General features: G+C 30.9%; 2 protein-coding genes across 3 annotated transcripts; one reads left to right on the forward strand and one right to left on the reverse strand.

Annotated features, from left to right (window-relative positions):
• Positions 1-618: 618 nt before the first annotated feature.
• On the reverse strand, positions 619-6499 carry LOC110810252 (putative receptor-like protein kinase At1g49730). Of its 2 annotated transcripts, none has more exons than XM_088206605.1 (10): positions 6290-6499; positions 6045-6144; positions 4282-4833; positions 3016-3300; positions 2651-2909; positions 2515-2567; positions 2078-2145; positions 1889-1978; positions 1656-1740; positions 619-1574 (listed from the first exon to the last, which is right to left on the reverse strand). In XM_088206605.1, the coding sequence occupies exons 2-10, from the start codon at positions 6118-6120 to the stop codon at positions 1033-1035; spliced, it is 2010 nt and encodes a 669-aa protein (XP_088062731.1). In that variant the 5' UTR covers positions 6121-6144; positions 6290-6499; the 3' UTR covers positions 619-1032. The 2 variants fall into 2 exon arrangements, with proteins under 2 accessions (XP_088062731.1, XP_088062730.1); XM_088206604.1 differs by having other exon boundaries at positions 3016-3306; positions 6290-6495.
• A 3739-nt stretch (positions 6500-10238) lies between these two features.
• Positions 10239-14373, forward strand: LOC110810244 (PI-PLC X domain-containing protein At5g67130-like). Its single transcript, XM_022036346.2, has 9 exons — positions 10239-10530; positions 10648-10704; positions 10787-10909; positions 11021-11158; positions 12701-12799; positions 13014-13317; positions 13405-13628; positions 13723-13809; positions 14083-14373. The coding sequence occupies exons 1-9, from the start codon at positions 10525-10527 to the stop codon at positions 14239-14241; spliced, it is 1197 nt and encodes a 398-aa protein (XP_021892038.2). The 5' UTR covers positions 10239-10524; the 3' UTR covers positions 14242-14373.
• The last annotated feature ends 2895 nt before the right edge of the window (positions 14374-17268 follow it).

The raw sequence follows: 17268 nt of genomic DNA on the forward strand, positions 1-17268 counted from the left end.
GGTGGAATTACAATTTCTTAATGCATCATTACAAATACAAATATAAATTCTATACCGAGCTCTTTACATTATACATATGTATAAAACACTGGAACTTTCAAGTTCTAAACATCAATTACCAAAACATTATAACCCAAGAACTGAAAAAAAAAATTAAGTTCTTCATGCTTCCTCACGAAATAAAAAATTCTCGATCCAAGCCTGTCATTTTATGAGATTAGTATGGACGGATCACGACCTGAATAAATAATTAATCATGGTTATGTGAATTAATTATACTAATTGAGTTATCATCATACTCTCAGAAAAAAAAATTTTTGAGTTGTTAGCTAAAATCAAATGTATAAGATTCTCTTAAATACATTATCTCATCGTGAGAGATGATTACTATTACCATCATCATCATCATTGTTTGAGTGAATACCTATGTTTTTATTAAAATAAAAATTACACCGAGCTATTTTTTATAGACTAATTTTGCATTACTTTTTTGAAAAATAATAATAATTTTATATTTGTCGAAACTTACCAGGCACATTCAAACATCACAGCTTCTTGTTGCAATGAGAAAAGTCGAATTATATACACAGAAGAAGAACAAAGAAGGTAAAAATCTAGTGACAACAATGAATCACAAGCATATAATATCCACTGAAACATCCTAACTGCTAACATTTACATGCTCTGAGTTTGACAGCAACAACTTCATTTCACAGAACACAACCAATTGCGTTCTCCATAACAGGAAATAACGAGCCATGGCTGAACCAATGATACAAGCAAGAAAAAAATGTTTTCTATTGATCCAAAAAATATTAGGGCAATAAACAAAAAAATAATGGTAACTGGTTTTATAATTCCCTAATTTCTAACACTATGTAATTGACATGATCTATAGTATGAAAGTAAACTCACTGCACCGAGGAATGGTGGCACATCGTGGATTCCCCACCCTCACAATATAGAAGCAAACTGGATGTCCTCAACGTGTTCTATCTATGACTTGCCAGCAAAAGCAATCGAATATTGGACTCAAAGAGAGGGTATGTTGGGAGGAGATTGTGGAGATCCAGTTTCAAGCAAAAAGCTCCTACTGCAATATGATCTAGATGTGCTTGACGATGAAGCAAGACATCTTGCATCTCCACTGTGAAAAATCATATCGTTCCTATGCGTTTTTCCTTTACTATTCCTTCCTATTCCCTCTGTTCTTTCATACTCTTCATCTTCAACGGCTCTTATAAAGCCACTGTGTAATGGGTCAGAGCTCTCATATAGAAGTCTAAGAACTTGCTTGATTGAAGGCCTAGTCCGCCCTTCTTTCTGGGTGCACCATCTCACAATGGTTACTACTGTCTCCAGCTGGTCTATGTCGAAAGAGTCTTTGATACGGTGGTCTACAAGCTCGGATAATAGTTCTGACACCATAAACCGTTGGGACAATTCTACCAGATTCTTACCATCCTGTACTGCCCTTTTCGCTGTTACTATTTCGAGCAGTAACACGCCATAGCTGTATACATCACTTTTTTCAGTAAGCTCTTGAGTGACCACATACTCTGGATCCATATAACCTGAAGAACATCTAATATTTAGGTTTCTTCAGTAAATAACAATGAAGGATTTTTATTATGCCATCCAACTATTTTGCTTACCTGGAGTTCCCCGGATATCTGTATTAACTGGTTCGAAGCAGATAGAACCATCTTTGGAAGCATGTGCAAGGCCAAAATCCGCAATCTGGGAGATATAATACAGCATAAAAGAGGAACTAATCCAAGAAATTAAAGTTTCGTATGTACAAATATATACTTTGTGTTTTCATGGAAGCAATGGAGAAATTAAGTACAGACCACAACTCCAGATATGCAGGCAACAGATGCACTACCTTTGCAACAAAATTTTCATCCAGTAAAATGTTGCTAGACTTTATGTCTCGGTGGCAGAGTGGTGGATCACAATAGAAATGGAGGTATTCCTGCAGAAAAGAATAAGGTTTGAGGGAAAAAATATATAATTTAATTGTGAAATGAATCCCAAAATGACTCAATTCAAGGTGTGTTATCCTGCATATTACCAGTGCATTAGCCACATCAATGGCAATTTGGATTCGGGTCTGCCAACTTAAAGGAGCCTTTCCTGGGGCTGCACAAGCATGAGATGAAACCTATTCAGAGGACCCACCCTTGAAAACGAAGGCTTTTAGAATGATCGAGAAATAAGTCATCTCATTAATCTTCCATATATTTATGACCATAAAGGAATCATTCACGCTGTCAATCAAGTCCCTAAGATATCAAAGTATTACAAAAAGCAGGAATAAAGGCATGAAATTATGAGGGAGAAAAAAAGAGGGTATTTGCGCCCAAAACCATGGAAATTGATTACAAATTCTATTGAAACCAACACGGAAATAATCCATTTCCATTTTAAGGTTTTCACTACTATCTATTTTTCTTCAGGGTTGTAAAAGTTAAAAAAAAAAAAGTAAACTGAAGAAACTGAGAAGCATACAATGAAGATGATCCTTTAGGCTTCCATTTTCCATGTACTCGTACATGAGGAACCTGGCATAAACCAAGCAAAAAAATTTAATACTTTCAGTTAGATAGAATTCTGTTAAATGGACATGCATGCAAAAATGGGTCACCTCTCATGCTTTTCAATGCAGAAGCCTCTAAGAGAAACAAGATGACGATGATGCAGTCTTGCAAGGAGCTCTATCTCTCTGCAGAATTCGTCCTCCCCTTGTTCTGAGACCTTGTTCATCCGTTTGACTGCTGCTACTAAGCCATCACTAAATTGAGCTTTGTACACAGTTCCAAATCCTCCTTGTCCAATGACAGTGTTGAAATTTTCAGTTGCCTTTTTTGTCTCCTTGTAGCTTAACTTCCGAAACATTGGAGTACCTGCATTCAGTAACCACTCCCCAAAAAAAGAGCAGCACTATAAAAGTTATGTTTGGTATATGCCAGGCTGCAGAACCACATAACTACCAAAGAAGCAGAGTCACACCTTCCTGAAACTTCCATACAGGACGAGAAGGGAAGGGCTTTGAAGGGCTCTTATCCTTACTCTCTGAATCATTTAATTCTCTATTTTTCCTACGAATAAGGACTATCAAGACAATCAGCATCACAATAGCGACTGCCGTGACAGCAATGCCAACACCTGGAATTAGTGTCAAATGGAAGCTATGGTGATCTCTATTTATGGGCAATGCCTGCACATGTTGGCTCGGGCTAGCAGCAATCAATGGACTTGGAGAAACTTTAGGGGTAGATGATGGTGGAGATGGCTCTGAAACTATCATCAAAGTTAAAACGAAATGAGTTGGTAAGAATAATGAACACTAGATCAAGAAGGCATATAGGAAAAGTACAAAATAAAAAACATCACCATATTGCATGTTCTAAATAGGTAACACTAGAATCAGTAATTTACATCATATGGGAAAATGATTGAACAGAATAGCTTTTTTGAGTATACTCCATATTTTTGTATCTTTGAGCATACTCCATATTTTTCTTATCTTTTTCTCGGGTAGTCCCAAAACATGGGCATAATTCACCAGGTAAAAACCCATGACATCAAAGGCCTTACAGGAGGCCAGGTGCCAATGGAGTTAACAGCTGCTGGCTAATCTTTTTTTTAGCGACAGTATAATTTAAATCAATGTCTTGTCCCAGAAGCATCTGGCTGTTTTTCTGGAGTCCTCTTGCACTGATTCACACATCTTAAGTATCAGACCCGAGTTCTCATCCGCATATAATGCCTCCCTTGAATCAACAGAAGCTGCCTTCTCGGTGTGACTGCAATTTTCTCTTGATTTTGGTCCACCAAGTGTACCTAATCATATCTCTATGCCTATTAACAGAAAATCGATTGATAATTTTTGTTAAGGGGATATGAAACACTCTTCTGGTTCACATATTAGCCTTCCTTGCAATTTTTATTAATTTGTGCAAACTATACTGACATTATCAAGTGATAAAGAAATGATATCAAGTCTCCAAAACCTGATCAAGTACTATGTATATATTCAAAGATTTAAAGAACCGTTGCCATCAGTCAATAACCACATTAACAAGAAGAAAAATTTGCATGCACGTGAAAAACTTTTTTTGAAATGCACATGCAAAACTGACACCAAAGAGTGAAAATCTGACCAACAGAAAAAGGACAAAGGGGATGGGAATGCGGGGACATCCACATTATTTCATACAAAGGCAAAATATTTTGACACATTAAAAAAGACCCTTATATAGAAACTTCTCATACCTCGGGTGACGTTAAGCCCCGGCACTTGAAAGAAACAGCTGGCAAGTTCTAGAGCTGAAGCATCATCTACTTGACTTGCAAGTGCAGCGTAAGTTGCATCGCGACAAGTACTCAATGTCATATTATTTTCTGTTCCTACTAGTCGATGGAGGTAAATAATGCCAGCATTCAAACACTTCCTGCAGTTACTTTCCTTTGAAAGTGGCAGTTTGCAATTTTCTGAAACATCTTCAAATCTTGGAGACTGAAGCATCTGCATGACAGTCGTCCGACCCTTACAATCATAATTTACAGGAATTTTAGTTCCAAGCCCACAGAAAACTGTGGCATTTCGAGGAACTCCATACAGTTCCATAGTTTGCAATATGGAGTTGAGGCAGATTTCAGATGAATCTGTAGTAACACCAAGATTGCTTGTTGCATTTGCATAGCGGGCTATAGAAACTGCAATAAAAGCATTGATATACCGACAACACTTTCCTCTATCATCTTTATTTGAACACATTGAAGCCACTAGTGTAAAGTTTGACCCACTCACATCCAGGGGGCAATCTGAAAAAGTAGGAGGAACATTTAATCAATATGGGTGTCAACTTTGAATATATACATATCCTTTTCAATTTATAAATAAGTTTAGCATTTTGCAAAATTTGGTGAAGTTGGGCTAGTGTTCTATGCATGAGCTCGTGAAGTAAATCACAATGACCACACTACGCATGTTTCATGTTATTTAATATCATGTTCATAGTGACAAAGTTAACTAGGATTTAGTTTGAAAAATAGGAAGGATACCACACCGTTCAAACTCCATATTAACAGGAGACTCTATCAAGCTAAACGAAAAAGGAGAACATTGTAGCTAGGTTGAGCTAGCAATATTAATTATCAACATTAGTCTTTCAGCTGTTAGATGTTAATATATCAGGTATAACAGTATTAAAACATTAAGATTAAGCAGTAGTTCTTGCAACTAATGCTGTAAGCTCAGATTACAAGTAACACTTCCCAGAAAGGAGAATGTTGTTCTTACAATGAAAAAATATTTAACTCTCATTCACACTGTTAAATTAGTCATATAATACAAAAAAAAAATCCCCATAAGAAAATATTTGCTACTTCAGAGAGAAATGACAGTGAAATGTTCCCCTTGTCTCCCTTTTACTCCATCACCCATCCTAAGCAGTTACCCTGCATTTTTTCATTCCAACTCCATACTTCTTCCTCTCCCAAAAATGGCCGAGGATCATGAAAAACCGTGGTGTAAATTTTGAAAGAAACCTAACCACCGGCAATTCAAAGCCTGCAAGCACTGAGCTCAACTTGTCCACTCAGACAACAAAACCCAGAACCCCTGTTGCAAAATATTTCTCAGCAAAATCCCCATTAAGCTAAATACTAGGGAAAAAGAAAAATAATACTACCATGGGAGACTCCCAATCAGCTCAAAATCTAACAGACCAAGTAAACAACACCAAGTTCCGTGTAAACCCACTGCCACAACATAATGCATCAATCAAGGAATTCCAGTAACTCCCCCAGAACCCACATAACATACCATACACTACATTGAGTGTCCACCAAAAGAAAAATCAAGCCAAGCAGATTCCAGCACTTTTCAAGTATTAATCAAAAAACCCATTTCCAGATTTCCAAATTTAACAACAAAAAACAATAAAAACTTACCCAAAACGGGAGTAGAGAGAAAATAAAAACAAACTACAAAATAAAAACTCAACTACGAAGTAGAGCTTACACGAACTAACCTGCCATTGTTACAGGAAGCTGAATTCCAAGAAAAGCCAATAAACCCAACAACAATGTACGCCCATTTACCACCATGACAGAGACTCAGAAGAAAAAATCCTGCCCAAATACAAAGAAAGAGAGAGATGAGTTGTGAAACAACAAGAACAGAGTATAAACAATATAACATATACACATATGTATATATACGTAAACACATCTGGAGAGTGTACAGTGGAAAAAAAAAACCAGAGGTGAGGGGGACCTGGTGTTGTTTGGAGGTGAAGGGGAGAGAGAGAGAGAGTGGCGATGGTTTTGACCTCTTCTGGAAATTGAACGACTTTTGGAGTGCAGAAGCCCAAGTTTCCATTAAATGCCGCTGTGTTGAAGATCGTGGACCCGTTTTCACGTTATAGTGGGTCCTTTTTGTCCGCTAACTCAGATACTGTGTTCTTCTTTTATAATTCATCGAGAGAAAATTTTTCTTGACATGAGAAAATTTCTTTTCTTTCCTCTCTAATTTTTTCTCTCATTCTGGTTTTTCTCTTAGAATATAAATTTAATTTCTTTAAACAAAAACTAGAAACAGACTTGTTTTTGTACAGTAAATTATTAAATTAGTTTATACTTACTATAATTTTGTTCTTAATATTTTTATATTATATTTTATTTTTATTTATTTCAAATATTAATTTTTTTTTATTTTATAACTAAAATTTTCTAAAATAGTTATTTAATGTCTAAATATTTTAAAAATATACCTAATATTATTTTTAATCTTAATGACATGTTAATTTAGTTAATTAGCTAATTTTTTTCGTTAAAAAATATTTTAAAAATTAACATTTGAAATAAATATAAAACATTCAAAATTAAATTATGACAAAAAATATTATAAATTAATTTGTAATAAATAATTAAACTTTGAAAATTAATTTAATAATTTGTCATTTTTTTTAATAATACTTTAGTCTCAGGCAAAAATAATTTATATATATATATATGCATATATATATATACTAACTACTAACTTGGACAAAAAAATTATATATATATATATATAATTAAATCAAAATTTACTCATATGCATGTGTGAGAATAAGATTCCCCTTATCTAATATTAACCCACTATATCACTGCCAAAATATATGTGTATATACATATATATATATATATGTGTGTGTGTGTATATATATGTGTATGTGATTCTCATAACAATGGGTAAATGGATAAGAAAATGAGAAGCCATTCCTCTCTTTTCTTTGTTCCAACTTTAGTTGGCAATACATTCATCAATTCTCTTATTGCTAAAGAAGCCAAAAAAATATAATAAGTAAGACAAAAATGACACCTTCACTTGTGCCATTTCCCTACATAATTACATATAAAAACATTATTCTAATTAATTATTATTATTTTTACTGTTTTACCCAAAAGTATTTACCCTTTTGTTTTTTGTTTTTTTTTTTTTTTTACTTTTTTATTTTTACTTTATGAACTTTTTACTTTTAATTATATACACACACATATATATATATATTTATATACCAAATGGCATCATATTGAACATATGAAGACATTCTATTTATTAATTTTTTTTTATGATGATGAAATGGGTAATTAATTAATTAATTCTTACTCTAAGTGCAAGGTCTATATTACTACATATAGATAAAGACATATATATATATATATATGTGTGTGTGTGTGTATATATGTATGTACATATAGGAAATCATTTTTCAAATGGGCTTCAAAAAAAAAAATTGCTTTAAGGAAAAGAAAATTACATAAAAAGACATAATTACATGATACAAAGTTAGTGTGGTTTGTATTTATTTTTACTGTTAAATTTGGTAAAAAAAAATTCAAACCACACATGTTTAATGAATTTCATGGTAAAAATTAATGATGATACAAACCCATCAAGAATATATTATGTTGAAAGTGTGTGTGTGTATGTATATGTATATATATATATATGTATATGCATGTATATTCATTAATAATTAATGATTTAAATATATGATTACACTGTTGGTTTATATAATATAATGTTTTATCTAAATTCAATAAAGCAAATAAATAAAAGCTTAATCATATCAAATTATAGTCATGAGCTCTCTGTTGCTGACAAAAAGTTAAGCTAATCTTAACTTTTTTTTATATGCTCATATATATACATATGTGTGTGTGTGTGTGTGTATCTGTGTATGCATGTATATATGTATGTATATATATATATATATATATGTTGCTTTACCAAAAGAAAACAATTTTCTGTTTTGGAATTATTAGCATGTGAACTATCTCAATGTTTTCAATGGAGATACTTGAAAGTGGAAGGTGTAAGGACCTACACAAACCACCAGGACACCCTCTGTTTGGAATCATAAATATAATATATTTTTGTATAACTTGTTTGGAAGAAGAGAAAATGAGAGAAAATTAGAAAAAAGAAGAAAAGAAAAAAAATAAAACTTTATTACTTCATATTTTAAAATGGTAATTTTTCTTTTTTACCTATATATATTGTTACAATCCCAAAAATTCAAAAAAAATATATATATAATAATCTGAATGCGGAAGCGAAATAAAAGATTAAGGTTAACATTTACTAAGTCATGGTAAATACCCTGTTTAATTTGGTTAAAAATACAATCATTTTTTTTATATATTTTCATTATATTTTTTGAGATTTAATTTTTTTATTTCAGAAAAAAAAAATCAAAATTTTTATAACGTTTACACTAAAATTTACGCTTAATTTATATTTAATCAATCAAAAATTTAATTTATGTTGGCGGAATTGGAGTGACCGAATTTAATTTCGTATGAAAAATTTAGGTTTCTTTATTTGGATAATCATAAAATTTTTGACCTAATATTTTTTATTTAAAAATTGTTGAAGTAAATTAAAACCATTAATTTACAAATTAATTTTTAGTGAAATTTGGTAGATTAATAAATTGTTATTATTATATAAAAAATTAATTCGGTCAGAATTTAAAGTAAATTAGGCCTGTGAGAAATAGAGGTGTATGGGCTGAATCAATCAACGTGCATGGGCCTGCATGATCCATTTTTATAGTTTATATAACAGATATAAATTTATGTATCCAACATATATGTAGTAGATTATACATACATGTACATATACATACATATATATATGTACACACACACACACGTACGAATTTCTCCTTTTCTCCAATTTGAAATCTTAAATAATTAATTAAATTTTTCTCAAAGTTCGAATATTAAACATAATAGAAATTTAATAAAAATAAAATCTTAATTTCAAGTCAATTTCATTTTTTAATTAAGTTAATTAAGATAATAATCAAGCTCGAACTTATAATTTTCTATCAAAAAATATACATGATTAATCGTAAAACAAACGGAAAACGATAATAATAATACAATCATTTCAACTCTTTCACGTAAAACCTGCGAGTTTCTCGTCAATTCTTATTCGATTATATTCTTAAGAGCAAGTCAAACATAGAAAAACTCACGTTCGTTAGATTTACGAATAATCCGATTCGAACGGGAGATTTCTATTACGTCAAAATAATACTTCATTACCGAGTTATATTAACTCATCATGAGAGAATGATGAAAAGACTCAATGGGAGGAGCAGATGAAAAGACTCAATGGGAGGAGCAGTATAGACTATACTTATCTTGCAAGGAACAATTTCATGGAAGCTGTAATTATCCTCCACAAAAGCAATCTGCATTTAAGAAGAAACAGATCCCCACCAGTTCAGACAATCAATACTCTTACTAATCCTCTAGTGCCACTGTTTTTTGGCAGATATACACACACACACACACACACACACACATATATATATATATATTCTTTTTAAATTGTAATATTATTGTTTTAAAATGTATAATATCTGTATTATATTGTCATTGTTTTTATATAAAGTTGTAACTTCAAAGCAACCCAAATTGAATATTTATGAGGCTATATCAGTATCAATTAGAGAAAAAGAACATATTATATATATATATATATATGAATTTTCCTGTATAAATTTGAAACTTAAAAGCAACCCAGTTGAATATCTTTGAGGTTATATCAAGTTCAAAGACATTAATGAACTTTCCACACTAAAATACTAGTTGTAATACACTCAAAAGGTCTCTAAAAAAATTTGGATGAGAAAAAAATTTCAAGGTTTCTTGCCGAATCAGAAGTGGTGTTAATCATACCAGGCAACTTCCCAGTAAAAGAAAATTTTAATAGAATTCTTCAAAAGAAATCACATTACTTTAATTCAATTTGGTTTTACTTATTGAAGTAAAAGCTGTGCATAAAAGCGACTGCCTTTTTAACCATCCCTCTGCAAATCCTTCAGAGTCTGTATATAAATATAGTTATATATGCATTTATACACAAAGACACTCTCCGTTTCTCCATCAAACAGCATCCCAGGTTTTGATATCAAGCAAAAGCAATTTAGGAAACCAGCATAAAAGCCAGTCATGAAGGTAAAGTTACCATCTTATCTCTTCTTCTCAAATGGGTTTTTTCTTCTTCTTTCTTCTTTCTTCTTTTTTTTCTTTGAGAAACAAAGTTAACAAACCCTGTTTACCATTAATTCACAGGTAGTCATCCTCATTGTCACTTCAGTTTTTCTCTTCAGTTCCATCTCTGCTCGAAAGGTTTCTTCCTTTCTGCAATTTTATGTTTGTTCTTTTTAGAATTTCCCTTTCGAGGTTCTGATTAATTCTTGTAAAAACACAGGAAGGAGATACATGTGTAGCAGATGGGAACTGTGACTCGGGTCTACACTGTGAAACCTGTGTTGCTAATGGAAATGTACGGCCGAGATGCACCAGAATCAAGCCTCTAATTCCCACTTCTCAGGTCCGTTTATCTTTAGATATATATATTTAATGTATATGCAGATTCTGTAGAGGTTAGTGTTTGAAAGCAACTTCTTTTTGTTCATGGCTGTGAATTGGGATTTTGGGTCAGGTAAAGGAGCTTCCTTTCAACAGATACTCCTGGTTGACGACTCACAACTCTTTTGCTCGGCTGGGTGAGAAATCAGCAACTGGGTCTTTGATTCTTGCTCCTACCAATCAGCAGGACTCCATTACCAGTCAGTTAAATGTATGTTGAAATTCCTTTAAGAGACAAATATTCCCCTTTCTTTTCATTAATCAGCACATATATCCATACATCTATACATACATCTAGGTAAACTATAATTTCATGCTCTTTCTTAGTTTACCCTTTTGGGTATGAAAATAGGCTTTAAGGGGAGTTTGGCGGTGACGTGTGTTTTTTTGTTTGGTTTTTCTTTTGACAAATGTTAGAAATATAGAATCTGTTTGTATGGATTTGTTCTTTGGTTTTAGCACTTTGTAGCCTAGGCAAGTTTTTAATACTTTAAGATTAAGAATTGTTTTAGATAACTGACTTTTTTAAGCTCTGAGTTTCATGATCTTAAACTTCTTGGTAATGGGTTGCTTGTGGTATGTTTACATTGAGAATATTCTGAAATAAACTTATAAAAAATGTGGGTTTGATCTATTAAACTATATACAATTTGCCCACATGGGAGTTTGTTTATTATAATGTTTTAGGTGGGTAACTAATGTGATTGCAACAGAAATAATAGCTTAAGGTGTCAACTATGGTTGTCAACTCTCCTTTGTAGTCTCTGATGAATGTATACGAGTATATGATGCTCGTATTGTTCACTCTTTTTGTGATTGACATATAATTGGGTTAATATCATCAAGTAGGCTTTGACAAAAATAAACCCGGAAACAGTTCATTGCGTAAACAAAGAGAGAATAAACAAAACCTGAAATCTTTATCTACTATCATATCAAGTTCACACTTAAAATATTGGCAGTAGTATTTTGAATAATAGACTTAATCTTCTAGTGGTGAAGTACTTAGCTTTGTATTTTTTTTTTTCTCAAGTTGTTGCAAGGATTAGGTGTGTTATTGACTTTCATCGTTAGCTTTGCTTGCCTTTTCTAACTGAAAGCAGAATCGAAACCTTCTTTTTTAAGCTAGAAAAATAAAATCTTAAGGAATTAATGTCAAGTAAAGACATTTTCTTCGCGTGTTTCGTAAATTTGATTAGGGCAAGCAAGATGATTATTGCGGCTTCAAAAGTGTAACCAACATGTTTATTCTCTAACACAAGCATCAAGGCCTTTTCAAAAAGTTAATCATATAATGTTCCTCAATTTGAAAATCTCCTTAAATATACAACGGTCAGATGAATCATGTGCATAATAATTTGAAGGAGTTGACTCATTGATAAGCAAGCTTCAACCTGTAAGTCATGTTTAGAGTTTGGTTTTGTTAGAGTGAGTTTCGAGTTTTTTTCATATGAATTTTCTAATTCGCCCTTGTTTCCTCTGTCTTTGACCCATTCTCCAAAGAATTTGGTTTTGATACATAAAGGCTAATATGAAAACATATCCTGATGCCAAAGTTAAAAAAAAAAGAGAAATTATATGCATAATGCATGAACGACTGAGATCGTTAAAATTGATTACCAGAAGTTTTGGTTGGTAGTGTGGTTCATTAATTGGATATTCTAGGACATCGTGAACAAATCTATAATATTTGGTTTCGGAGTAGGTATAAATGTTCACTATTTAGATTTAACTGTTAGATTTTTTGTTGCAGAATGGTGTAAGAGGTTTGATGTTGGACATGTATGATTTCCAGAACAATATCTGGTTGTGTCACTCCTTCGGACAAAAATGCTTCAACTACACAGCTTTCGTAAGTTTGCTAACGATGTCTTGGGAATACTAAATGACATAATTCTCTTTGAATAAACATCATAGTGCAGTGAGATTTTGAAGATAAATAGATTAATAAAAATTAATAACTCGATTTTGCTTGTTACTTGAAAAACCATTCATCTTAAGATCTTTTAGAATCAAATTGAAAGTTTGAAAGTGCCTGTTAAGTTTATTCTGATCTGATTTATCAGCAACCTGCCATTAACGTTTTGAAAGAAGTTCAAGCATTTCTTGAAGCAAACCCAACAGAGATTATCACTATTTTCATCGAAGACTATGTTACATCTCCCAATGGCTTGACTAAATTATTCAATGCTGCTGGCCTGAGGAAGTACTGGTTTCCAGTTAATCGAATGCCCAAATTTGGTGGAAATTGGCCAACGATAATTGACATGATCCAGAGGAACCAGCGTTTAGTTGTGTTTACTTCGAAGTCAGGCAAGGAGGCGGCTGAAGGAATTGCTTATCAGTGGAGATACACAGTCGAAAATCAATGTGAGTCATGGTGTCATAGCACAATTTAACTGGGTCAAAGAGAAGAATTTCATATTATAATACTCGTTAATATGTGCCTAATTACAGATGGGAATGGCGGGATGATTGCTGGGAAATGTCCAAATCGTGCAGAATCACCTGCCATGAACACAATATCGAGGTCTCTAGTGGTAGTAAACTACTTTCCTGACTCACCAGATATAGTTCAAGCCTGCAAACACAATTCAGCTCCATTGATGACTATGATCAATACATGCTACGAAGCAGGGGGTCACCGGTGGCCTAACTTCATTGCTGTTGATTTCTACAAGGTACACGTGATTTACTTACGAAGCAAGTTACAAAAAAATAGTGATTCCTAAATTGGGTTTGTGCTGCTAATTTCCGTATCATTGAATATCTCAGAGGAGTGATGGTGGGGGAGCTCCAGAAGCAGTTGATGTAACAAATGGTCATCTGATATGTGGATGCGGAAACATTGCGAATTGCAAGGTGCCAATTTTAGACTTATTAGATACTGTGAATGCAAGCCTTGATTTTGGTGATCACCTTGATTCAAGTAATTTCATTAGTAAGAATTTGAGTTTTAAGTTTTAAAAAGTTTATCTCAGGTCTGAAAAGGTAGTAACATTTGAACTGTAGATGTTGCGAGGAACTGAACATATATCTTGGAATATTGTGATAACCCATCGACGAAATGAGATCACAACGAAAACCCAATTTAGAATTTTGTACTAACTCCTGTTTATCACCTTTAATTCCCAGGCTAATATGACTTTTGGAGCTTGTAACCTGCCTGAAGCAGGTGCTATCCCTGCACCCAAATCAGCAGATGATAGGAGTGTTGCATCTTGGTATGGGAGAAATCTTCAGTGCTGGTGGTTTCTGGGAACAGTTCTTGTTGGACTTCTCTTGCTCCAATGAATGTTGGCTTAAAAAAACCATTACCCATTTTTATTCTCTGTATTTTAGAACATTAAATTTTTTTTCCTTGCTAACCTCAAAAGGTAATTAACAAATGAAATTGATTGATTTGGTGGGTGCTTGGTGCATTTACTGGGTTGTCTTCTTGTTGTTTACATGTATATATGGACATATGTTTGTATATATATATATATATATATATATTGTTTTATAGTCTCTTTAAACAATTAGGAGTCCATGGTAGATAAAGTTATGCAATTATATGTAAGTCATTACACATTGAGATAAGATGTATATGAACAAATTACTTGTCCTACTTAGTAATCACACACACACACACACATATATATATACATATAACTCATTACATATCTTTATATTTAGCCAATGTGGGATTAACATTCCTTGATATAGAATTACATAACTAGTATAATTGTCAAAAAAATTTATATTTAATTTAAAAATTTTATGAGTTCAAATTTTATTAAGAACATAAAAATTTATTATTTTGTAATTATATTATAAATTAAAAGTAATTAATTTATAATATTTAATTCAATAGAACTAAAAATTTAATTCACTAATGTATTAATACGAATTGTCGTTACTAAATCTCAGTAAATTTATTTATTTTTCTTTAAAAAAAAAATTAAGCAAATTTAGTATTTTTTTATATTAAATAAATATTCTGAAACAATTAAATTATTTTAACTAAAATAATTACGAAAAATTTGACTTACTATTTTATATTAGATTTTGTTTATTAAAGGGTAGTTTTCATATATATTTGGGCCGATTTTACATTTTTTTCGGCCCAATTTCTTGACGTATTTATTTTATTTAGAAAAATCAATATAATGATTTTAGTTAGAATTACGAGTCCGAACTATTTTTTTTAGTGTATTATGAATTAACAACAATTGTTATGTAACGATTGATTTAGTAAAATCAAAATTTTAATTTATTAATATATTAATAAAATTATAGTGATTAAATTGCGATTAAGTTTTAATTAGTTCGTTAGGTTTATTGTAAGCCTAAATAAATTAAAGCTTTTAACATATATATATATATGTATGTGTATATATACATGTATATATATATATATTGATGGGTCAGCGCACAGCTCGAGAAACCTTTTTATTTTGAAGGTCAATTATTGATACATTGAACATTGATCAAATTAATTACCTCAAATCTCTTTATTACTTAATTATTTAACTTTTTCATGCAACCAAAAATAAAACAAAGAATATGCACTTGTGAGTTGGTAGGAGGAATCTAGTTAAAGACATAAGTGCTATTTATATATATATATATATATATATATATATATATGTATATGTATGTATGTATACATACACCCACATATAAGTTTTTCTTTTTTCATATTTGAGGTATATAAATTTGATCATATTTTGTTATATTAGAAATATTGTGTTCTTATTCATATTATAAATCTCAATTTTGATATTTAGTAAGTCCAAAAATCATACATATATTTATGTGTATATAATGTTGTAATTAGAAAAATATATATATATAAATCTCAATATTTTAAATATTGTATCTTCATATATTTAAAAAATAATAATCTTAACCTATGAAAAAAATAAACATAATAATTATAGAAGCATATTCCAATAACATTTTTTTTTGTAATCATATATTTTATTTAAATAAAATAATAGTGTAGTTATATTTATGTGAAAAGTACATTGTATTATATGACATAAAGAGATTTTATTTTAAGTGCTCCACTAATTTATCACACACACCCACAAACACATTTATCTACATATACATATACATACACATATAGATATACATATATACATATATATATATGTATGTATATGTATGTATATGCCCTAGCTAGTGGTGCCCCTATGTTCACATGGGAAAACGATGGCATTGAATTTTGTCTCGTATTATAGTTAGGTAAAGCGACACTATATATATTCTCTTGGGTCAATTTTTTCAAACTTCAAGTTGAAAAATAAAGGAATCTAATAAATTGGGTATGCGTCATAATTACATCACTATAAAGTTTGGTTCAATTCTTTAAAAAAAAAAAATTGTAATTATTATATTTTTAGCATATAAATATATTATACTTTTTATTTTAAAAATAAATTATTAACGTTAATAAAATAAAAATAATATCGAAATTACGTAACATCTGTTAAACAATTTATTTATTTTTTAAATTCGTCTTATTTTCGAAACTATTTTAAAAAAAAAAAAATTTGCTCGTACCCAAGAAAAAAAAAATAATCGAGGAGCAAAAAATTCCATTATATAAACATATATATTTGATGATATTTTTCTTCAAGATATGTGTGTGTGTGTGTATATGTATATATTTAAATAATTAAAATTGAGGTTGTAATTAAATTAGAATATGTTGTTGTATGTGGAAGATAAGCCAAAAGGGTGTTGGGAGGTTGAAATTCTTTGATGCTAACCACGACTTGGAATAATTCAAGTAGAAATAGAAGAACAAAATCACCAAAAATCTCGTAGAGAGATAGATATACGAGTAAGTTATTCGTTAGTATGTCATAATTAACGGATTATGAAGTGTATATAGAGTTGTTGATAGTTTACTTTTTAAACCCGTCTCGTCTTATTTTATTATTGATATAATTAACGTACTTTTAAATTTATTTAAATTAATTAAATTTTGAATAATAAATATTTAATATTGTATATTATAATGTTAGTTTATATTTTTTTATTATATTTAATTTTAGTTTAAATTGTATTATATTTGATTACTATTTAATATTTTTAAATTACAATTTTTATATATTTTTTAAAAATTGATATTAAATAGTAAATATTTGGAGAATTTTAGAATTAATATATAATCAATTACGTTATATCAATATACCAACTTGGGTGTTATTGGTCAACTCGATATTCATGGCCTTTGACTGCTTAAATCACAAGCCACGTAAATTCAACATCAGGCATCAAAACATTATCCATTCAATATCCAATCCTCTATATACATGTGTATGT

Source organism: Carica papaya, chromosome 6 (assembly GCF_054855325.1).
Source record: "Carica papaya isolate Zhongbai chromosome 6, ASM5485532v1, whole genome shotgun sequence".
In the NCBI taxonomy this organism is placed as follows: domain Eukaryota; kingdom Viridiplantae; phylum Streptophyta; class Magnoliopsida; order Brassicales; family Caricaceae; genus Carica; species Carica papaya.

What these genes read in the sequence shown, in the direction of transcription:
- LOC110810244 (XM_022036346.2), top strand. An exon ending in GTTCCATCTCTGCTCGAAAG is followed by an intron (nt 10,705 to 10,786) that starts GTTTCTTCCTTT and finishes GTAAAAACACAG; the next exon opens with GAAGGAGATACATGTGTAGC. An exon ending in GCTTCAACTACACAGCTTTC is followed by an intron (nt 12,800 to 13,013) that starts GTAAGTTTGCTA and finishes CTGATTTATCAG; the next exon opens with CAACCTGCCATTAACGTTTT.
- LOC110810252 (XM_088206604.1), bottom strand. Translation starts at nt 6,120, where the DNA reads ATGGTGGTAAATGGGCGTACATTGTTGTTGGGTTTATTGGCTTTTCTT. An exon ending in GCTTCCTGTAACAATGGCAG is followed by an intron (nt 4,834 to 6,044) that starts GTTAGTTCGTGT and finishes CTACTTTTTCAG; the next exon opens with ATTGCCCCCTGGATGTGAGT. An exon ending in AGATATCCGGGGAACTCCAG is followed by an intron (nt 1,575 to 1,655) that starts GTAAGCAAAATA and finishes GATGTTCTTCAG; the next exon opens with GTTATATGGATCCAGAGTAT.